The sequence below is a fragment of the Sphaeramia orbicularis genome, chromosome 2 (genome assembly GCF_902148855.1).
Source record: "Sphaeramia orbicularis chromosome 2, fSphaOr1.1, whole genome shotgun sequence".
Taxonomy (NCBI): domain Eukaryota; kingdom Metazoa; phylum Chordata; class Actinopteri; order Kurtiformes; family Apogonidae; genus Sphaeramia; species Sphaeramia orbicularis.
In genome coordinates this window covers 2,160,463-2,182,479 of record NC_043958.1, presented here as the reverse complement: position 1 = coordinate 2,182,479, position 22,017 = coordinate 2,160,463, and the positions used below count along the sequence as shown (strand labels likewise).

Sequence of the window (22,017 nt, the reverse complement as noted above, 5' to 3'; positions counted from 1 at the left end):
GACAGAAGTTTCCTATATTATTGACACCACACACTTCAGTATATTAATTATATTTATATTGATCATGGATAAAAACTCAAACACATTTAACCACAGTTTTAAATGTATGTAGATGAAACAGGGACCATATTTGACCTTCTCTAGTGGTTTTGTCTGTTAATAAGAGGACACTGAGCACACACCACCTTCAGGAGTGTCTCAGTGAGGCTCTGGTGTCATTAGGATTCTTCTGGATTTAAAATACTTTATGGAGGATGAGACTGGAACCCAGGTCCATTCAGTATCTTACATTCCATCAGACTGAGCCAATGAGGCAGATGATCTGTCTTTATTCTTCTTCAGGTTTTAAGTCACTGCTTTGGGTGAATCTTGAACCCTGCTCCTTAAAACCACCAGACCCGCATCAGACCACTGTGAGCTACTGAGGTCAGTGTTTGGATGGTGGACTTCAAAACTGGGCAGATTTGTTTGCTTCTTTAAAAAAAAAATTAAAAAAAAAATTGTTTGCCCTTCTCAAATGTTACCACTGGATGGCACTATATGTGAAGAATGGATCATCTCAAACTGACAAGACTACATTTGAAAGTATGAATAATCCTGCAAACACACAAAGAGAGTCATGCATTCATGCCAAAAATAAAATAAAGGAATACAATATTTAAGGTCCTTGAAGAAACAATCAGTCTTAATTCATGTTTTTTAATGTGTAAAATTATTTAAATGGGTCAAAGTAAATGTGTAAATAGAGAAATATGTGCATTAAAGGCTGAAAAATCAGTAGAAATTTCAACAACAGGACCGACAGAGAACAGAGAAATGCATGAGCTGCTGCGTTTATTGTCTCCAAACTGTTTATAAATGTCACATCAGTAGAAAAGTATTATATTCCAGACATTAAAACACTCAGAAGCATGAGCCTTGAACCCAGGTCCATTGAGGAGCTCACAAACATCTTACCAGACTAAACTACTGACAGTGACTGATGAGGTTTTAAATCATATAAAGTCCTCTTGGATGATGATTGTACTTATTCTCTTAAAGACACAGATGATCCGCCCCAAAATAACAAACTACTGATAAAATTCCAACAGAACTAAACCAGAGTGAAGTCAACAACTACTGAGGACGAACACCACGACAGACGTCTGACTGAATGGACATGGAGGGAAAACCATGGGGTCTGAAAATGACCGTTTGGTTAAATATCTGAATTTACTTAAAAAAAAAAAAAAAAATGCTCTGGGAAACTAATGCCACGTTTCCACTACATGATACCAGCTTGACTCAACTCGGCCTTTTTGCATTTCCACCACGTAAAAGAACCTGGAATCTGGTACCCCGTACTAGTTTTTTGGCATCCACTCCGCTGAGGTTCCAAAACGGGAGAAGAGATACTAAAGCATGAGTGTGAACTGAACCAGGCTGATCTTCTAGTTCATTTCATGTGTCGACACAAGAGTAAATATAAAATACAAAGACATAGAAGGACTGGACAGAAATCAGATATGATCAGACATATATACACATGGTCCTCATTCAAGCACTGGAAAATCCCATCAGTCCATGAACACAACATCAGATTCATCAACACATTCATCCACTGTTTTATACAAATGCATTTGTAGCATCATCAGATCAAATGTGAAAGTCAAAGCACAAGACGAACATGAGGATGAAACTGAAGTCAAACCTTCACACTGAACATTTACTCACAAACATGACAATGATGACGCTGTTTCCAAGACGACAAAGGCTGTTAAAAAGGCACCTGATTGGCTGGAAAGTTTACAGCAGACGCACACATCTGACACCATGAACACACGCACCACCACTACAAAAATACACACAACTACACAAACACATCTACACATCACACAGAGACACAGAGGATCCCTGTGTCCAGAGTCCAAATCCTCCAAACAGTGGTTCAGTGAATGTGGTTTTGAAGGTGTAGATGTGGGTCAGTTTGTCAGAGGAGACTGTGTAGAAGGACACAGATCCAGCAGGACAGTCCACATACACTGAGACTGTACCAGAGGAGGAGAAGGAGGAGGAGGGGGAGGAGGACTGAGGGAGGTCTGTGTATCTATTATTATTCCAGACCCTGTAACCACCTTTATAACACACCAGACTCCAGGACTGATCATTGAATCCAAACACAGTCATCCGTGTATCCTTTCCTTCTGATTCCTCTGTAAGTCACTGATATATGAACCCAACCACTCCACTGGACCTCCCAGTAACAGCGACCAGTCAGACCAGTTGAACACATCAACTGAGGCTCATATTCAAATCTGTCCTGATGATCAGGATATGACTGAACCTCCATCACTCGTTCCACCTTCTTGTTGTTCTCAGACAGTTTGAGGTTTCTGTTCACTGTGTTTGGATCCAGGCCGAGTTCACAGAAATCTGATGAACAGAAGAAAACACAAAACAGCTGCAGTTATTGATCAGTGATCAGCTGATTGACTGACAGTCTGATCACATCCCTGGGTAACATTAGACGGTTATTGATGGATGGATCAGGTGTGATTCTTACTAATGACAATAAGTAAGTAAGTAAATTTTATTTATAGAGCACTTTCCACAGACAGTCACAAAGTGCTTTATCAATTCAAATCAGAATCAAGTCAAGTTTACAGAGACCCAACAGAATCCGCCAGGAGCAAACACTTGTGATTGGTGACAGTGGCGAGGAAAAACTTCCCTTTAACAGCAGAAACCTCAAACGGACCCAGACTCCTGAAGGATGGCCGTCTGCCTTGACCAGTTGGGGTTAAAGAGAAAGAGTAAAGGATGAGAAAAGAGAGAGCGATAGAGATATAGAGAGACTGGGGGAGAGGGGGGGGGGGACACACATGGAGTGCTTTATGATGAATACATAAAGTGTAGTCAGTTTGTGGTGGCACTGGGTCAGGTGGGAAACTGACAAGACCTTTTGAACAGGAGGGTTTTGAGGTGTTTTTTAAAGCTCTCTACAGAGTCCATGGACCGTAGGTGTAGAGGCAGGTCATTCCATAGATGTGGTGCCACAGCATTAAAATGATCAATAACAGATAAACCCAGTGTTTTATTAATGGATCTGTTGTTTCTGTTTTCACAAATAAACCAATTAAAGGAATGAAAACAGGAGAGTCACTGATGTTCATGTTTGTGTTTTATATAAATCCTTTCTATAGACCTTGGTTTTCCTTCTGTTCTTTGTGAAAGTGGTTTCTGTTCCTGGTTTTAGTCCAGTTCTATAGTTCAGCACAGACTGTTGAAGGTTTTGATGAAACTGATGCAGTTTGACACTAACGTTAACTACAAACACAACTAAAGTCACATGAACTAATGGATATCAGTGAAATACAGTCAAATCCAAACACAGATTCAATGTCTTTATCTGTGGTCTTTGTCACATGGATCAGATTTGTCAGAACCAACATGAGGAGGTTCTGTTCATGTTTATTCAAACCTATTCTCAGCTGTTCTTTCTCTTTTCTCTTCTATTCTTGTCTCTGATCAATAACCTGTAACTCTGCCTCAGTCCTCAGTGAATATGTTTGAATGATGTTTGTTCACATTTAGGTTTAGTTCCTGCTGTTGAATCTAATGGATGAATTCAAATCTATCCACTGACTCATGAAATTAGCGCAGATCATAAATGTTTATTAAAGGAACTGGTTCGTTTCAGTTCAACCTGCTTCATCTTGAACTAAATCTACTGGTTTTTCATCCTTTTGGGCTCTTTTCTGTCTTGGACAGTGACAGTGGATGAAACTCTAACCCTGGGACACAGAGTAGGGGGTGACATGGATCCAAGGGTCCATCCAGCTCTAACCACTGGACCACTGGTTCATCCACCCACTATGACCCACAGCTGAGTGTTTACAGCTGCACACACACTCACTGACTGTGGACCTTCACTAATAGTAGGTTGGCAGGTCCACATAACGGCTTGGGTTTCATCTTTAATCCAATGTAAATCCACTTACACTTCCTCAGACCTGGTCTCAACCATCGGACTCCACTGGGCTCCAACCTGAAAGGAGGAGGAGGGGGTCAGAGCAGCATTAAACATGGACATGACATCACTGTGACCCACTCCAGCTTTTCTGTTCACATCCAGTCCATGGTTCCTGTCAGTCCCTTATTGAAGGTCTGGGTCTGTGACCGTGGTCTGGAACTTCAGTCCAGGATGTGGACTCAGCTGTGACAGTGTTCCTGTCAGCTCCACCTGTTCTATCACACATTCTGTGTGTGTGCATCAGCTCAGTCCATACCTGACAGTGTCCAGTGTCCAGTGTGGATCCTCCACTAGAGCACACAGCTCCTGTCCTGAGGCTCCTGGATGGTTGTAGCTCAGGTCTAGCAGTCTGAGATGGGACGGATTGGACTGTAGGGCTGAGACCAGAGAAGAACATCCTTCCTCTGTGATCAGACATCCTGACAGTCTGCAACACAAAACATCACACATCATCTGAGGAGGAAAAGAAGCAGCGTCAGCTGTTGGACACAGTTCTTCTGTGGATGGATTTCAGCACAAATGGGACTGACCTGGAGCCAGTTTCTATTGGACTGACTCGGTTCAGGACAAGATCTGAACACAGACTAAGATGAGTCCAGTCTGTCCAAAGTCTGGAAAGACCAGGGGCCTCATGTACAAAGCGTGTGTACGCACAAAAACCTGGCGTACGCCCTTTTCCACGCTCACGTTCAGATGTATACAGAGTGACGTGACCGTGGAAATATGCGGTCCTTCACGCCCACTCCATAGCTGGCGTACGCACGTTTCTAGTGCTTTGGAACCATTGGCGACACTTAGAGGTGACACTGAGAAACTGTTAATAATGTGAAAAAGGTCATTCCTCTGATTGATGGGCACATCAGAGATACACAGAAGAACAATGAACACACCGCGCAAGAGATCCTACTGTCAGAGCAGCACATCCACCACCAGAACCAGAACCAATTAGACCCTGTATCCATCAGTGCCAATCCTGCCCGGGAGGACATTCAGCAACAGCAAAGAGACAAGGACATAAAATTCATAGGTTGATAAATATAGTGTTCATGTCTGTGAGAACATTTATTAGTCAGTCCAGTCGCTCATTGACTCCGCCCATTGTCCTCATGATGTCCTGATGTGACTCGGGTCAGCACCGACCCATGTCGGTCGGACGGGCACCAGCAGTAGGCTGTGGCGGACCGGAGGACCGGCTAACACTGGGGAGTCAACAGAAGCCTCTGTGACAGGAGGATGATACTGGGTCTGACTGTCTTCTGTCTCATTGTTGGAAAATAATAATTTGAGTGATTAAACATGAGTCAGAGTCTTTGATTTCCTCTTTGATATCCTGACATGATCACACATGAACCTTTATCTAGTTTGTCTGTGATCAGACTGTGTATGACCCATAGAATGAACTAATGTGTGACTTACACTAATACTAAATATATATTTATCTTGGGGGTGATCGGCGTCAGCCCTGTAAGAAAAGTGTCACAATATCGGCGACTCTTTCCTCAAACGGTCTCAGTTCGTCTCTTTTCTCCTTCCGTCTGTTTCGTCCTCCGCTTCGCGTCCACCTTGACGTCATCATCTGATCACGCAGACAGGGGAATCCCAGAGGGAACCTCACCTGCAGACCCTGTTTATGCTGATTTGCATATTTAAATGTGGGCGTGGAGAGGGAGGAGTCAGGTACTCCAACATATGCGCTCAATTCCTTGCTGATTGGGATGAATAAAGGAAGTGTACTTGGATTCGGGCGTATGCACAGTTTTATACATCTGGATTTTTTTGTGCGTTTGGACTTTTCTGGATTTGGGCGTACGGCAGGTTTCAGTATGAAATCCACGCAAGTCTTTGTACATGAGGCCCCAGGTGTTTTGTTTCCCAGACAAATTTAGTATTATGAAGATTTACTTTGACCAAATAAATACACAAATGTACAGATATTGGTCCAAAAACATCAAGTGCATAAATGAACATCCTTCACCTCCAAATCAAAGGTTCAATAGTTCTTGGGTTCCAGTGTTTGAATTTACAATTTACACTCCTACTTCCAGACCAAACTGGTAAAGGGAATTTGTGGTGCTACAGTGCACTGGTACTGCGAGGTTCCACTGGAAATACAGGAACATGCATGTGTTTCATGTCAGACACTGAACAGCTGATTTGAAAACCAGGTCAGACTGATCCACTACATGTACATCATGGATTTAATCATCATCGTTTACACTGGTTCAACAATCCAAACCTGAGAGTCTCCAGTTTACAGTCTGGACTCCTTAGTCCATCTGACAGGATCTTCAGTCCTGAATCCTTCAGGTCATTGTTGCTGAGATCCAGAAGAGTCAGACTAGAGGACTGGGATCTGAGAACTGAGGACAGACCTTCACAGCTTCTCTCTGACAGGTTACAGATACTCAACCTGGAGGACACAGATGATATTTGGATTAGAGTCAGGTCTGAACTGAAGGACCATCAGGTGTCCAATAACCAAAGGGTTGGTGGTTCGAATCCCATTATGTCCTAGTCATGTGCTGTTGTGTCCTTGGGCAAGACACTTCAGTCACTTTGCCTCCAGTGCTGCTACTCACACTGGTGTACGAATGCATGTCAATGTTTGGTGGTGGTCGGACGTGGATCGGCAGCCACGCTTCCGTCAGCCTGCCTCTGAACCACTGTGGCTACAAACGTAGTTTAACACCATCAAAATGTGAATGTGTGAGTGAATGAATAATGGATCCATTGTACGCACTTTGAGTATGTGTAAAGCAGGGATTAAAGCAAAAATTTTTCATCTGACTGAAAATTTTCTTCTGGTCAAAATCATTGTCCACTATTAAAAATGATGCAATACAATACTCCTATAGCGTACAAGTTTATATAGTCAAATTTGGCAATACTGTAAAACACACTGAATGGGAGAGTGTACAGGTGTAGAAGATTAGTAACATGGAGAGAAAAAATGTCATGAGTGGTATTGGTGGGGGGTCTGGGGGTCCTCCCCCAGAAAATTTTTGAAGCTTCAGGTCAATTTTGGTGTTCTCTGGTTAATTTAAAAGGGGATGAAAACCTTTGAAGCAAGTGAAAATAATAACTAGAAGAAAACTTTACTGCAAAAAATGAGTGAAAAACTTTTTAGTAAACAATTTAGGAACTCCTAAAACATAACTGCAACTCCAACAGCACAGGAATTTTGGGGAAAATGTCTGTGTAAATGTAACCCTAACCAACTAATCTTTTATTTTTTCTGCTTTTATATTTCTATATATTTATATATTCCGTTCCAGATCCTCTCTGAGGGTATTTAAAATACAGTGGCTTTGCAAATACCAAGGGTGTTACTCATTCATTCAATTTTATCTTCGTACTGTACCACACAGATAGAAATAAGACGCTAAACGGGTCCAAATAAAGCACTTATGCAGTCGGGCGCGTAACCGCGTAAAGCCGCGGCGCGCACAGCCGCACGCACGGGAAGGGCACATACACACACACACACACACACACACACAAACACACACACGCACTAGTCATATACCGGCAAGAGGAAACAAGCTATTAACCCAAACATGAAGGTCCATGTAGATCAGTTCTGTCTTCTCCCCTTTTCGCTGTGGTTCTTTCATAATGAAAGCTACTTGTTCGCACTAAACTACAGTTAGTCTGGAGGCTGAACTTCGGTAAAGCTGAACTTGTCCATGTGTTTCTGAGGCACAGAATGAGCAGCGTTTCCTTCCAAAGAGAAACAGTCATCAATCTGTCCTCCCGACATAAAAATAAAGAAGTCATCTTATTATCATCACTGTTAAACCTATCAGCCCCCTGAGCCTGTGTTAAACACCTGCAGACCCAGGACAGCAGACCCAGACCCAGGACAGCAGACCCAGACCCAGGACAGCAGACCCAGACCCAGGACAGGATAGCGACTGGACTCCGTGAAACACGTGGGGAAGTTACTTCAATATGACTTTTCTCCCCCCTCAATTTTATCATTTGACGGAGATCTTTAATCCCTGGTGTAAAGAGAAAAGCATTCTATAACTCTAATCCATTATTATTATTGTCACAGTCCACATAGATTTCACTTTGTACACCTGCTCAGATCTAAATAAAAGCTGCACAATTTAATGAAAAACTCCATGTTTTTGTCATTTGAGTCTGTTTTCTTATTTTTGGAGACAAAAGCACAGATTAATCATTTAACAAAGTCACGTCAAACATAACGTGCTGCGCACATTTAATCTCCCTCGGCCAAATATAGTGTTAGATTCTGTTGAAAGTTACTGCCCTATAATTACATTAGATAAAATTAAATTGGCAGAGGGGTAAAACTGAAACTAGTCTAAAAATACAGGAGTTAGAAACACTTAAATGTTGTGATTTTCATTTTTCCTGTTTTCCACAGTATCTCCATCTGCTCAGTGTCACTAAATCAAAACACTACCATAGAAAAGAGGTTGTGTTGAACTTTTATTCCCTAATTTTCTATTTGAATCACCCTAAATCCACCTCAACCCTGACCTTTAAATTGTCGTCTTTTTCCATTTTATAATTACACAGGTTGATTTAGTGATTACATTTGACTGGATTGTGCAGCTCTAGATCTAATACACCTGCATTTGAACAAGTAGAACATGTTTTAATAAAACTCACTCAAAACCAAAAGATCAGAAATAATTGAATTCAGATTCTAACTTTATCTGACCTGAGAGTCTCCAGTTTACAGTCTGGACTCCTTAGTCCATCTGACAGGATCTTCAGTCCTGAATCCTTCAGGTCATTAGTGCTGAGGTCCAGATGTATCAGAGTAGAGCACTGGGATCTGAGAACTGAGGACAGACCTTCACAGCTTCTCTCTGACAGGTTACAGTAACTCAGTCTGGACAGAAAACAAATGGCGAAAATGAGTGTGAACTTATTGATCTATTTTGTTAAAAGGATGGATTCATAAATGAAATTCTTTCTCTGGTTCTTCTCACACAGCTTTGTTGGAGGCTTTGACGACTGGCAGCAAATTCAGAAGAGCCTCCTCTGAACCAGAGTATTTGTTCAGGTCAAACTCATCCAGATCTTTATCTGATGACAGTAACATGAAGACCAGAGCTGACCACTGAGCAGGAGACAGATCAGACCTGGAGAGACGTCCATCTGTCAGGTACAGTTGGATCTGATCCACCAGAGATCGATCCTCCAGTTCATTCAGACAGTGGAACAGGTTGATGCTTTTCTCTACAGACAGATTCTCATTGATCTTGTCCTTGATGTACTCAACTGTCTTCTTCTTTGTCTCTGAGCTACTTCCTGTCTGTTCCATCAGATCTTGTAGGAGGCTCTGATTGGTCGGCAGTGATAGACCCAGGAGGAAGCGCAGGAACAGGTCCAGGTGTCCATTTGGACTCTGTAAGGCCTGGTCCACAGCGGTCTGGTAGAACATCACATATTTGTTCTTAAATAGTTTAGACCAAAAACTTTGTTCTTCTGACAGCAGATTGACTCCTGTGTTGATGAAGGTCTGATGGACATGAAGAGCAGCCAGAAACTCCAGGACACTCAGATGGATGAAGCAGAACATCTTGACCTGGCGTGCTCCTCTCTCCTCTTTAAAGACCTGTGTGAACACTCCTGAGTACACTGAGGCTGATCTGATATCGATGCCACACTCTGTCAGGTCTTTTTCATAGAAGATCAGCTTTCCTTTCTTCAGCTGCTTAAAGGCCAGTTTTCCCAGAGACTTGATCATCTTCCTGGTCTCTGGACTCCAGGCTGGATCTGTCCCAGATCTTCCATCATACTTGATGTTCTTCTGTTTGGCCTGAACCTCCAGGAAGTGGATGTACATCTCAGTCAGGGTCTTGGGCAGTTCTCCTCCCTCTGTGGTCTTCAACATGTCCTCCAGAACATTAGCAGTGATCCAACAGAAGACTGGGATGTAACACATGATGTGGACGCTTCGTGACGTCTTGATGTGGGAGATGATTGTGTTGCTCTGTTCTTCATCTGTGAACCTCTTCCTGAAGTACTCCTCCTTCTGGGGGTCAGTGAACCCTCTGACCTCTGTCACCCTATGAACACACTGAGCAGGGATCTGATTGGCTGCTGCAGGTCGTGTGGTTATCCAGAGGCGAGCAGAGCGAAGCAGGTTCCCCCTGATGAGGTTCATCAGCAGCACATCCACTGAGGTGGACTTTGTAACATCAGTCAGGATCTGAGTGTTGTTGAAGTCCAGAGGAGGTCGACACTCATCCAGACCATCTAAGATGAACACCACCTGGAGTTTTTCAAACCTCCAGATTCCTGCTTCTTTTATTTCATCAAAGAAGTAATGAATGAGTTCCACCAAACTGACCTTCTCCTCTTTCAGCACATTCAGCTCTCTGAAGGTGAATGGAAATATGAAGTGGATGTCCTGGTTGGCTTTGTCTTCAGCCCAGTCCAGACTGAACTTCTGTGTTAAGACTGTTTTCCCGATGCCGGCCACACCCTTTGTCAGCACTGTTCTGATTGGTTCATGTCTGTCAGGTGGTCTTTTAAAGATATCTGCACATGTGATGGTTGGTGGTGGTCTGTGTGGGTTCCTGGATGCTGTTTCAATCTGTCTGACCTCATGTTCCTGGTTGACCTCTGTAGCCCCTCCCTCTGTGATGTAGAGCTCTGTGTAGATCTGGTTCAGGAGGGTTGGGTTTCCTGCTTTAGCGATGCCCTCAAACACACACTCAAACTTCTGCTGCAGGTTAACCTTCAGTTCTCGCCGACCCTGGTTAATGCTCTCTGAGAGAAGACAAAGAAGACAATTAAGAGGATGTTCCAAACACAAATGGAAGGAGAATGTTTCCCATTTCTCCTAGTATCATATAATTATGTTACAGATTCTGTGTGAATTCAGGTCCAGTCATTCATTTCCTCTCATTTGATGAGTTTATTGTTCATGTGTCTTTTCTCATATCCATGACATTCAGCTGGAGGACAGTATGTGTATTTGTACATGAAGAACACTTCAGTGTCTTCAATAAATGATTATTCAAACAAACTAAATTGATGTTATTGACAACACTTTGTCTTCTCTGTAGTTTTGTATCATCATTGATCATTAATTCTGAATATCATCTTTGTTCCCTTTGAAATGTCCTTTAGAACTCTTTAATCCACAACAGGGTTTCTCAACCTTTTTTGAGAAACCCCACTAACGGCATCATAAGCCAACTGCCGCCCCCCTGTGTCCAAAAAATTGGTGGGCTGGGGGTGGAGTGGTTGGCATGGTACGTAAGTTCTAACAGTAACTTGACTGTTATGACCCTGGGTCATAATTTGTCTATTTGTGTTTATATGTATATATGTATCTGTATAGTGTGTGTTCTCCCCCAGCCCTGTAGGGGTGCTGTGTCTGTTTGGGTCTTTTTCATTTCTCATGCAGGTAAAGATGGGGATTAGTGGAGCCAGATTACCCAGCCCCTTTAAAAATGGCCCTGGATCCTCCAGCTCGGTCTCTTTTTGCTCCCTGCCAACACCCAACAACCAAGATCCAACCAAGATGTGTGTGTATGTTTTGGTCATCAGTTGTCGTGAGTGCCTTTGTGACTGTTAGTTTGTAAAATTGTAAATAGATTTAAATAGTGTTTTCTTTTGTGAATCAGTCCTGTTTTCTGGTAGGGGAGGGCAGCTCTTTTGTTTTCACCTTTTCTCCTGTTTTTGGTTAGGGAGTTTAGGTTAGTTTAATGTATTTTATTTCTTGCATTTTGTTTTGGATTAGAGAATTTAGTTTGAACCTTGAAGAAGACTTTTTATTTGTTGTTTTAGCCGAGCCCTCCCCTAACCCCCCTTAGTTATTTAATGATTAATATTTGGACTGCAGTGTTGGACTGACGTGTGTGTTTGGGAGCTGGGAGGGGACAAAAGAGCATATTACTGTATGTACGTCTCAGTAAACCCCTCGGCTGGGATGTAACATGACAGACCTGTATGTGGAGGACATGGTGGGTTATACAGCTCTGCAGATAAAACTCCCCTCACCTTATCATTGACTACCTGATGCCCCCAGAAAACATCGTCCACCCCCATGAATGACATGCCCCCCACAAGTCTCATTAGTGGCCATGACTTTGAGTAACTGAGAAAACTACATGACTGGATTCTGAAAGAACAGCTGCTTATGTTTTAGTTTATATTATTTGTCCATTTGCTTCATTGATAATAATAATAGTAGTAGTAGTAACAATAATAATAATAATAATAATAATCTATATCATTATACTGAAAGGTCTCAGAGTGTCTGTGTGTGTGTATGTATCTGCAAAGTTCAGAGAAATTGAGATGTTTTTAACAGGCCAAATTGATACCTATAGTTGAGGAATAGTCCCATCTCCATATTAAATATCTCAGCTAATTAGCTCTCCCCAGCATTAACACTACCACATCTAGAACCCGTGGTTCCCAATGGGTCAATGCACTAGTCATAATAATAATAATGTTCCTAACATCAGTTGAGCCTTTTACAGTTTTTAACTTGCTTTTACATTTATTTGTTCAATTTGTTTTGGGTGAGTTTATGTATTTTGCAGTTAATAAATAAAAATATAATTATGGTTAAAATAAAATAAATGTCATTTATTAAATAGACTGTTTGTGTAACACAGTTGTGCTTCATCCTCAGTCTGAATTTGCTGGTGTTTTTAGTTTGACTAAACTGTGTTGAGTTCACCTTAGATTGTTAATATAAATCCAGATGATGACTGCCTTCACACATTTAGCTGGTCTTTAAACTGATGCTCTGAGGGGTTTGAATGTTACCAGGACACAATATGAATATTCATAGAATTCTGCTGCGTCTGAACAGATGTAAACAACATTACCACTGTCCTTGTGTTTAATGTGTCACAGGGTCATAAAATATGGAACCTCTTACTTTACTAATTACTGATTAAAGACTGACCTTCAGATACTGGGATGTTTTTTGAAAGTTTCTTCACCAGATCAGTCTTCTTCATCTTCTCCAGAATCGTTACAGTGACTCTTGGAGTATCTGTGTAGTAGGTCTGGACCATCAGATCCACCGTGTCCATCCGGTCTGCGTTCTCCAGTCGACTTATTGGAATGGTTGGTTTTTCATTGTTCAAGAACCACTTGAACTCTTTAAAGTCATCATCGACCAAATCCTTCAGAGTATCAAACAGATGTTCTTTAAGTGCCGTCATCTGTGTTTCCTGTAAAGATCCAAAAGAACATTTTCACCTTAAACAACCAGGTCTGTATCTGATGTGATCATTAACCTGTTCATCAACGTAATCCTCAGGTTTAATGAACCTTCTGTCCAAATGTTTCAGACATAGATTATATAACCATCATTCATTTTATATAAAAGACAAAAACATCCTGAAGAGTTCCACATGAAGAACCTGTACTGCATGAGCATTGGACATTATTGGAAAAACCAGCAGCAGATGACTGGACAGAACAGATGGACCAGTAGATGTTGGACATGTACACACCTTAAATGTGGAGTCCATCTGAGTCTGATGTTGTGGATCACTGGGAACCTCTGAGCTCTGCTGCTCCACTCTGTGGACCAATCATCAACAATGAGCTCACATTATGTCTGTCCACACTGACACCAACAGGCGGACACACCTGGACGTCAACATGAGTCACATGACCCCCTGTAGTGGGAAAGGTGTCCTGGGGCCTCATGTATAAAGGGTGCGTACGCCCAAAAACATGGCGTATGCCCTCTTCCACGCTCACATTCAGATGTATAAAGAGTGAAATATCCCTGGCAATGTGTAGTCCCCCACACCAAGTCCATAGCTGGCGTATGCACATTTCTAGTGCTTTTGAACCTCTGGCAACACTTAGAGGTGATACTGGGAAACTGTTAATAATATGAAAAAGGTCATTCCTCCGATTGATGTGCACATCAGAGATTCACAGATGAAGTATTAACACACCGGTACACCATCCTACTGCCAGAGCAGCACTACCCCCACCAGAACCAACCAGACCAACCCTGGACCCATTAATGCCAATCCTGCCCAGGAAGATATTTAGCTCGGCAACAACCATGTAAAGACACAAGGACACAATATTCACTGGTTGATAAATGCATTTAATATAGTATTACTGTCTGTGAAAATATTTATTAGTCGGTTCAGGCGCTCATTGACGCCACCAATTGTCCTCGACGATGTCCTAATGTGACTCAGGTCAACATGGACCCATGGCAGTTGGACGGGCATCAGCAGCTGGCTGTGGCGGACCGGAGGATCAGCTAACGCTGGGGAGGCAACAGGAAGCCTCTGTGACAGGAGGTTGATACTGCATCTCACAGTCTTTTGCCTCATTGTCTATTTAAAATAATAAACTGAGTGATTAAACATGAGTCACAGTCTTTGATTTCCTCTTTGATATCCTGACATGATTACACATGAACCTTTATCTAGTTTGGCTGTGATCAGACTATTGTATGACCTGTAGAATGAACTAATGTGTGAGTTACATATATGCTAAATATATATTTACCTTGGAGGTGATCTGAGTCACCCACATATGCCCCACTCCCCCTACTCCTGTGAAACCAGTGTCGCCCACTATAGTGGTGACTCTCTGCTCAAACAGGCTGAGTTCGCCTTTTTCTCCTTCTGCCTGTTTTGGCCTGCACTTCACGTCCACCTTGACGTCATGCAATCCTGCAGAGAGGGGAATCCCAGAGGGAATCCCACCTGCAGACCCTGTTTATACTGATTTGCATATTTAAATATGGGTGTGGACAGGGAGGAGTCAGGTACTCCAACATATGCACTCAATTCCACGCTGATTGGGATGTATAAAGGAAGTGTGTGTACTCGGGCGTACGCTCAGTTTTATTCATCAGGATTTTTTTGTGTGTATGAAGTTTTCTGGATGTAAGTGTATGCCAGGTTTCAGTATGAAATCCACACAAGTCTTTATCCATTTGGCCCCTGGTCCTGCTGATCCTGCTGATGAAAATTTAGAAAATTATACATAAAGCACCTTTTCATGCAATTTCAGATGGAAACTACTTGTTTGAGTATTACACAAATACAATGTAATTCTGCTCATTGATCCACCACTGGATCTGCATTAGGAAGTATGAGCTGAGCTTTCAACAGTGACGGGATAAGGCTTGGTTTGGGCTTTCACTGCCCCATGAATAAGAGGTCAGGGCCAAAACAACATTAATACATATAATCTTATTTTTTCACTGCTGTTTAATTCACATTGGACAACTAACTATATCTAGAACCACTTTGTTTGTGTGTGTGTGTGTGTGTGTGTGTGTGTGTGTGTGTGTGTGTGTGTGTGTGTGTGTGTGTGTGTGTGTGTGAGTGAGTGAGTGAGTGAGTGAGTGAGAAAGAGCGACAGAACTATGCTATCCGTTGGTTAATTTCGTACTGTGTGTGTTATCAGAGCAGAGCTTGGCAGACACAGAGTGTTCACAGCTAACCACTGTTTTCTGCTTGGACCTCAGTCCTATAATAGTAAAACTTAAAAATGGTCCATTGTCTATCTCCTTATGAGTACAGTACAATTGCAGAATGAATGAACTTGTAAAGTTAGCACGACTCACATAAGTAGCCTATCCAAGCTAACACCAACCTTTCCCCCCCAAATTAAAATTTTTAAAATAATAAAGTCAGTCCTTTCAGTGGTCAGCCCCACTACTCAGAAGTAGAACACACACAACAGTACATACAGTAGTGACACAACAGTTGTGTGTGGTTTATTTTCAGATTTACCATGTTCACTGCTGTCTGCCCCACAGAAGAACATAACAGCGCTTGGTTTGTTTAGAACAATTCAGGCTTACATGAACCATGTGATCACCAGAGCAGCGATATCAAAGCCTGTCGTAAACCTCTTTAAGGGGCTCTGCTCCGAACCAGTTTGTTCCTCTCTACAAGACCCACCCCCTCTCTACTACTGATTGACTAGTAGCTGTAACTGAACTTCTTGGGAGTGAAAGCCATTGAGTGAGAGGTTTATCAAAGCCCAGGTTGGAGCCCTTGATATTGTACTGGCTCCAATCTTTTTGCATGCATTCCCCCCTCACTGATTGCTGCACCCCTGCATATGATACAAAGGTGTTCAATGGACCTTCAATCAACCCTAGACTCTGATCCAGGATCATCCAGGACCAGCTCCCACTAAAGCAGGTTTTCATTTATCAGGTTAAGTGTCTGAACCATAGACTGAGGAAAAAGATCATGTGACACCAACAGTGCAACAGGACTAACTTTAGGTCAAACACAGAACCCCAAGTTAGGACTGACTGAGCTGAAAACCCTGTTGGTGAATCTGGACCAGATCTGAGGTTCACTTACTGAGGTTCTGAAACATGTCCTGTTTTAAACTGTATGCCTCGATCCATGGAGTCATCACTCTTCATGGACACACAGCTGGGTCCGGGTCCAGGTCCGGGTCCTGTGGGCTGGGTGTGGGTGGTCTTCCATAGAGGCGCTCCCTCTTCTCTGTCCTCACACTGATCCATTCTGTTGAATCCACACCAGAACACAGACCATCAGTCCAGACCTGAATCCACACTGATTCCTCCTTTACGTGACAAACACCAGCTGCTTCTCCACTCACTGCCTCTTCTCTCATTTCTATCAGATCACTGTATGAACTGGTGGACACACAGAAAACAGCAGCACTGACTACAACTCATCAGCAGAGGGTTGAATAAAAAAAAAAAACCTTCATGAATCCACTTTCAACACAAGAAACATGTGAAATGTTTAAAGATCAGTTTATTGTTAAAAAATTAGATCAAACCATCATGATTGGATTCAGAGTCAGAGATAAAACTCACCTGTGGACGTCTGACAGAAAAGGGTTTGTGTTCGTCACCGCTGAGCTGTTTCCTGGATCAACGTGAGTATCACCTGTAAAGACATCAGGTGTGAACAGCTGCAGTGGGAGGAGCTCTGAACCAACCAGCTGGCTGAAATGACCCAAAAATTCAATATCAGTTGTTTTTCATGTTAGGGATGATTTATAAATTTACTCAACTCTTTTGTGGCTGAGAAAACTGAAGACAAAACATGACTCATTAATACTCTTACTTTACTCCAGCTCTATGTCATGAACAGATTCACAGTTCATTTAATACAGACATGCAAATGGATTGTATTTAGAAAAGTCTCCAGAGGCAAAATGACTTTGTGCTTTAGCTTTATTCCAGTTGCCTTAAATAAAAACCATCATGAACTGAATAAGTACAATTTATTTCAAAAATGATTTAAAACTACAGATAAATGTGTGCATGAAGTCGTCTTATGAAGGTGCATCCTTCCTTTAGTCTGTACAGACATTATCATCATGAAAATAATCAGAACAAGGCAAGGCAGGTTTATTTATATAACACATGTCATGTACAAGACAATTCAAAGTGCTTTATATGAAACATTAAAAGCATTTCAGCAGGGTTACAGGCAGAAAGGGCGTCTGCACTCCAGAAGCAGAAGTAGGACTGTAAAAACTGACAAGTTCCTACTTTTAGGTTTTTACAGGAACTGCTCCTTCACACTGAAGTTTTCCTGCATTATTAACAAACTATGAAGAAATAAACAGTTAGTTAGACTTGATTTTTCTCAATCGACAACTCAATATTTAATGTTTCAGGACAAACGTTCAATAATATGTGTTTTTCAGACAATTGTCAGAACAGGAGGAGTTCCCACAGGCCCTGAACGCACCGTGGTGAGGCGTCTACACGATCAGGTTTTATTCCCTAAAAGTTATTATTACATATTTGATTATTTTGTGTTGTGGTTCAGGTGTCAGACTAGGTTCAGGTCCGACCACCGCCCCGTCGACCTGCACCTACTTCCGGTCTTTACCCGGTTCTGTGACGCTCGTTAAATGGTGTCGGTTCATCAGATCCACGGATCTTCAGAACCTTCAGCCTCAGTTGGACCATGTGAAACCAGCCCTGACCGGACACACGGACAGAGGTTTCAGTCCACAACCTCCTCCTCTGAGTCGGACCCGCTCCGGTTGACTGGAAACAGGTTAAACCGACCCAGAGCAGCGGGTTTTGACAGTTCAAACTGGACCTAAAGTCACAGCCAGTCTGTCTGTCTGGTTTTATATTAATGCAAAATAAAACCATACAATTACAGAATGCATGACTATATTTATTAACAGCTTTGAGATTAAAAATGTGGTTTTACTCAATACACATTTACTTAATAATTTACATCAAACTAAGTAATAGTTTGTTCCAGATCAAATAAATTGAGTGAACTGTGTTTGAAAAACAGGTGTTAAACACTGAACTGTTTCCATAAACCCTTTGGTTCAGATGTGGACTGTTAGAGCACATAAAGACTGAAAACTGTGTCCTGATCAGAGGATGAAAGGATGGATGGGAATAAACTGACAGGACACAGAAGAATTATTATTATAGGCTGATTATTATAGACTGATCATTATAGATTTATTGTTATAGACTGATTATTATAAACTGATTATTATAGACTGATTATTAAAGACTTATTATAGACTGATTATTAAAGACTTATGATTATAGACTTATGATTATAAACTTATTATTAAAGACTTATTATTATAGACTGATGATTATAGACTGATTATATGTCAGCTTAGATTGGAAACTCAAATGTTTTTTGTTTTTTTTTTCACTTTTAAAGCAGCTACGTGATATTACTGTGTTAGAATGTTGGTATTTCATTACGATTTGATAAATGAAGAAGACTAATTACAATATGCACTAAATCAAACATAATCTATAAAAACACAGATCCAGTGCATCTTAAATCTGCAGTCAAACACATGGAAATAAAATGTCATTTGATGATTAACAATTGTAGAATCAAACTCAGTTTAACTTCATGACAGGACAGTAAAGTTACAACTATTTTCTCTAAATTCAGACTTTCTTGTCATATTTACTGATCAATCAGAGCGTCCTGACACTGACAAGAGTTGTGGTCATGATGACGTTTACTAACTGGTTACCATGGTAACTGTGAGTGTCCAACACCTTGATTCCCACCGTTCTGAGTCATTTCTCACCAGGGGCTGCAAAGTTAGACATAAATAATCTGTTCCTAATTTCAATCTACATTTTCAGTTTGAAACTGGTGGAAGTGAGTCAACTAACAGAACTTTCTTTGCTGCTTGGACATTTTCCAGACATATTTAAACACAACAAGTTAATGGTAACATAACTTCAGACCTACCATTTCAAATTAATACCTTTAAAAGACTTTTTTAAGGTGTTAAATGCAGATTTGTAAATTCAAGACTTTTCAGACTTTTTAGGAACCCGGTTAATTCAATCTATCACAAACGTGTGGCTTGTTTGCCGTTACAGGAGTGTCAATTGCCATGGTTACAGAAAACAGCATCCGCACGACAAACGCACAATAATTCAGACCTGTGAAAAGACTAAAACATCAGCTTTTCAGGTACAGCAGATAAACATGATCTGCTTCATAAAGCTCCTCCAGATTTCAACTGACTGGAACAAGTGTTTTCTTACAATAACTACCGTAACTCTTGTGATACAATACACAGTCTCTTAGAAAAGTCATGTTTAGATGCCAGAGAGGTTCAAATAAAGCAAAGAGATGCCACTGGTTTTAGTTACAGCACCTTAACAGACATGAACACACTCAGCAGCTCCAGCGTTCACCTAAAAATCATCTGTAATGGTGTTAGATTTGTGATTTTAGTTTGAATCCTTTGAGAAAAAAAAAAGAATAAAGTCTGATGACGAGGAGCTGCTGTTACCGCTGGCAGTGTCACATCCGATATGTACAAGCTCTCAACACCCACAACTTTGACCAAACTAATAAAAAAAAAACAATATACTAAATAAATAGCATATAGAGTGGACAACGGTAGAAAAACACACTCCAGTCTTTGGGGACAAAAACAATATTTGACAGAAACAAGAGGATTTCCTCATTTCAAACCTTCCCAAAGGCATAATATTCACTTAAAGAGAATGTAATCTGTCATTTAGAGTCTAAACATCATAATTACTGATGAAGGAGGAGAGTGTTTGTAGTTTGAGTGAGAGCCGACAACTCCAACTTTACAGCTGCACATATTTACACAGATTCTCCTCAGAATATACACACTACATCAATGTACACTTGATCTTAAACAGATATGAATAAATACACTCACCAAAGGGGATGTGGATGTGTTCCACTGCGCTGTGATGGTGATGAAGGGTTTTAAATATGTTCTACATCTACTTCCTCTTTCAGCTCCAGTCACTTCCTCTCAATCTGGATCTCGTGTGTCTATAAGTGTGAAAATCCTGCTTCAGAAAATTAAATCTGTAAAGACAATAATATTTTGGATTTGACTCATGATGAAATAGAAAATGTACATTATTTTGTCATGTATTCATTATAGATGAGATGTTTAGTGTGTCTGATACACGATACTAAATAAATACCACATTAACCACATTTTAATTCTTATTCTTTTGTCATTTTTGCATCAGTCTGACTGAACTGCAAACATTAGGAAGAAATATTTTCACTAATATATGGAACAAATCCTGAGCTACATTCTGATCCAGTGTTGAACACATTTCTGGTTTAGATCCAAAGACATAAAACCTGATTTGCTCCATGCATATATGAAAATATTACTTCCTCCTGACCCCCCAAATTTCCTCCAGTCATATCAGTTGACTTTAGCTCAGCACAGTGATGTATAAAATCATGAAATATGCACAGTATTGAACAACATACTTTTGTGTAAATGAACCTAAAATCTGTATTTTCTACTTCTGTAAATCTACAACATAGTTGATTTCAGAATACTGATGATGAGAAGCAGTATTTTCATACATGTGGAACAATTCTGACCAGATAATGATGACAGACGCTGCTAACAGACGCTAAATTTACCCAGAATTCAGGTGGTGGCTGGTGACACGGAAAGGCTAAAAACACAGAAATGAGGACGAGTAAAAACAAACAAAAATACGAGGAATCCAGTTTCCTCACACAAAGCACCAACAGGTCGAATGTACAAAACACATGAACCGACACAAAGGAGGAGGCTGAGGGACAGCGGCTTCCAGTGGGCGGGGCCTAAGGACTGAAGGACTGGACTTTTCTGAGCTGTGTCTGGTGTTCAGTCGTTCAGCAGGTTCCTGTGTGGAGGTTTCTGAGTTCTTCAGACCACGTTCCACCAGTGCAGAGCGTCCAGGTTCTTCTCAGCGCTCTGTTTGTCTGTGGACCAAAACCAGCCAACGAGTCCAATCCCTCCCATTGGTCGAATTAGTGAAATACAAAAATTACACTGAATATATTAACAATCAAGGATGTTAAAATCATTTTAGTTCAGGTTCCACATTCAGACCAATATGATCTATAGTAAAATACTATCATCACAATCTAGATATAATAACCACTTCAGATGTTTCTTTTTGTTTTAACTCTTAGGAGTCACCGTGTATTTTAGTTGCTCCTTAATATTTCTAATTATAAAACTGTTTATCTTTCTTTGTTTGGTCTCATTTTTTTCCAGCATAATCTCACCTGTGTAATACAGAGACAGTGTGTACAGTGTGTTCATACAGCATGTGTTCACCTAAACCTGAACCTAAAATCACACAAAAAACATGAAATCAAAGAAGGGAAAAAAATGTCACTTTTGTACTGCTTTTCATCAAAAACATGCAGAACAAACTATTTTCATAATTTAGAATGAACATATAAATGTGAAAAACTGAAGTAAAATCACATTATGATGTTTACATTTATAAACAATCCTTTCACAAAAAAGGCAAATAACCTGAATAACCTAAAATCTCTTCAGAAAAATAAGTGCAGTTTTAACTAAATGTTAATTTACAAAATGTTCTGTGTATTTGTAGATCCTCTGTGATCTGTAAGTTGCACATGTGTAAGTGTGATAAGATGAGGTAGAATATTGTTGCTGAGAAATGTCAGGTTGTTCGGATTTGTTCAGGTAAAACATATTTATCCAAGTGGTAGTGTCTGGATTGCAGG

The 22,017-nt window shown here is 40.9% G+C and overlaps 1 protein-coding gene across 1 annotated transcript; it reads right to left on the bottom strand.

The window, feature by feature from the left end:
- Positions 1–4,127: 4,127 nt before the first annotated feature.
- LOC115436307 (NACHT, LRR and PYD domains-containing protein 12-like) lies at positions 4,128–16,983 on the bottom strand. Its single transcript, XM_030159152.1, has 9 exons — positions 16,821–16,983; positions 16,333–16,500; positions 13,483–13,552; positions 12,927–13,197; positions 8,980–10,768; positions 8,706–8,879; positions 6,249–6,422; positions 4,393–4,439; positions 4,128–4,171 (listed from the first exon to the last, which is right to left on the bottom strand). The coding sequence occupies exons 2-9, from the start codon at positions 16,497–16,499 to the stop codon at positions 4,128–4,130; spliced, it is 2,736 nt and encodes a 911-aa protein (XP_030015012.1). The 5' UTR covers position 16,500; positions 16,821–16,983.
- Positions 16,984–22,017: the final 5,034 nt, after the last annotated feature.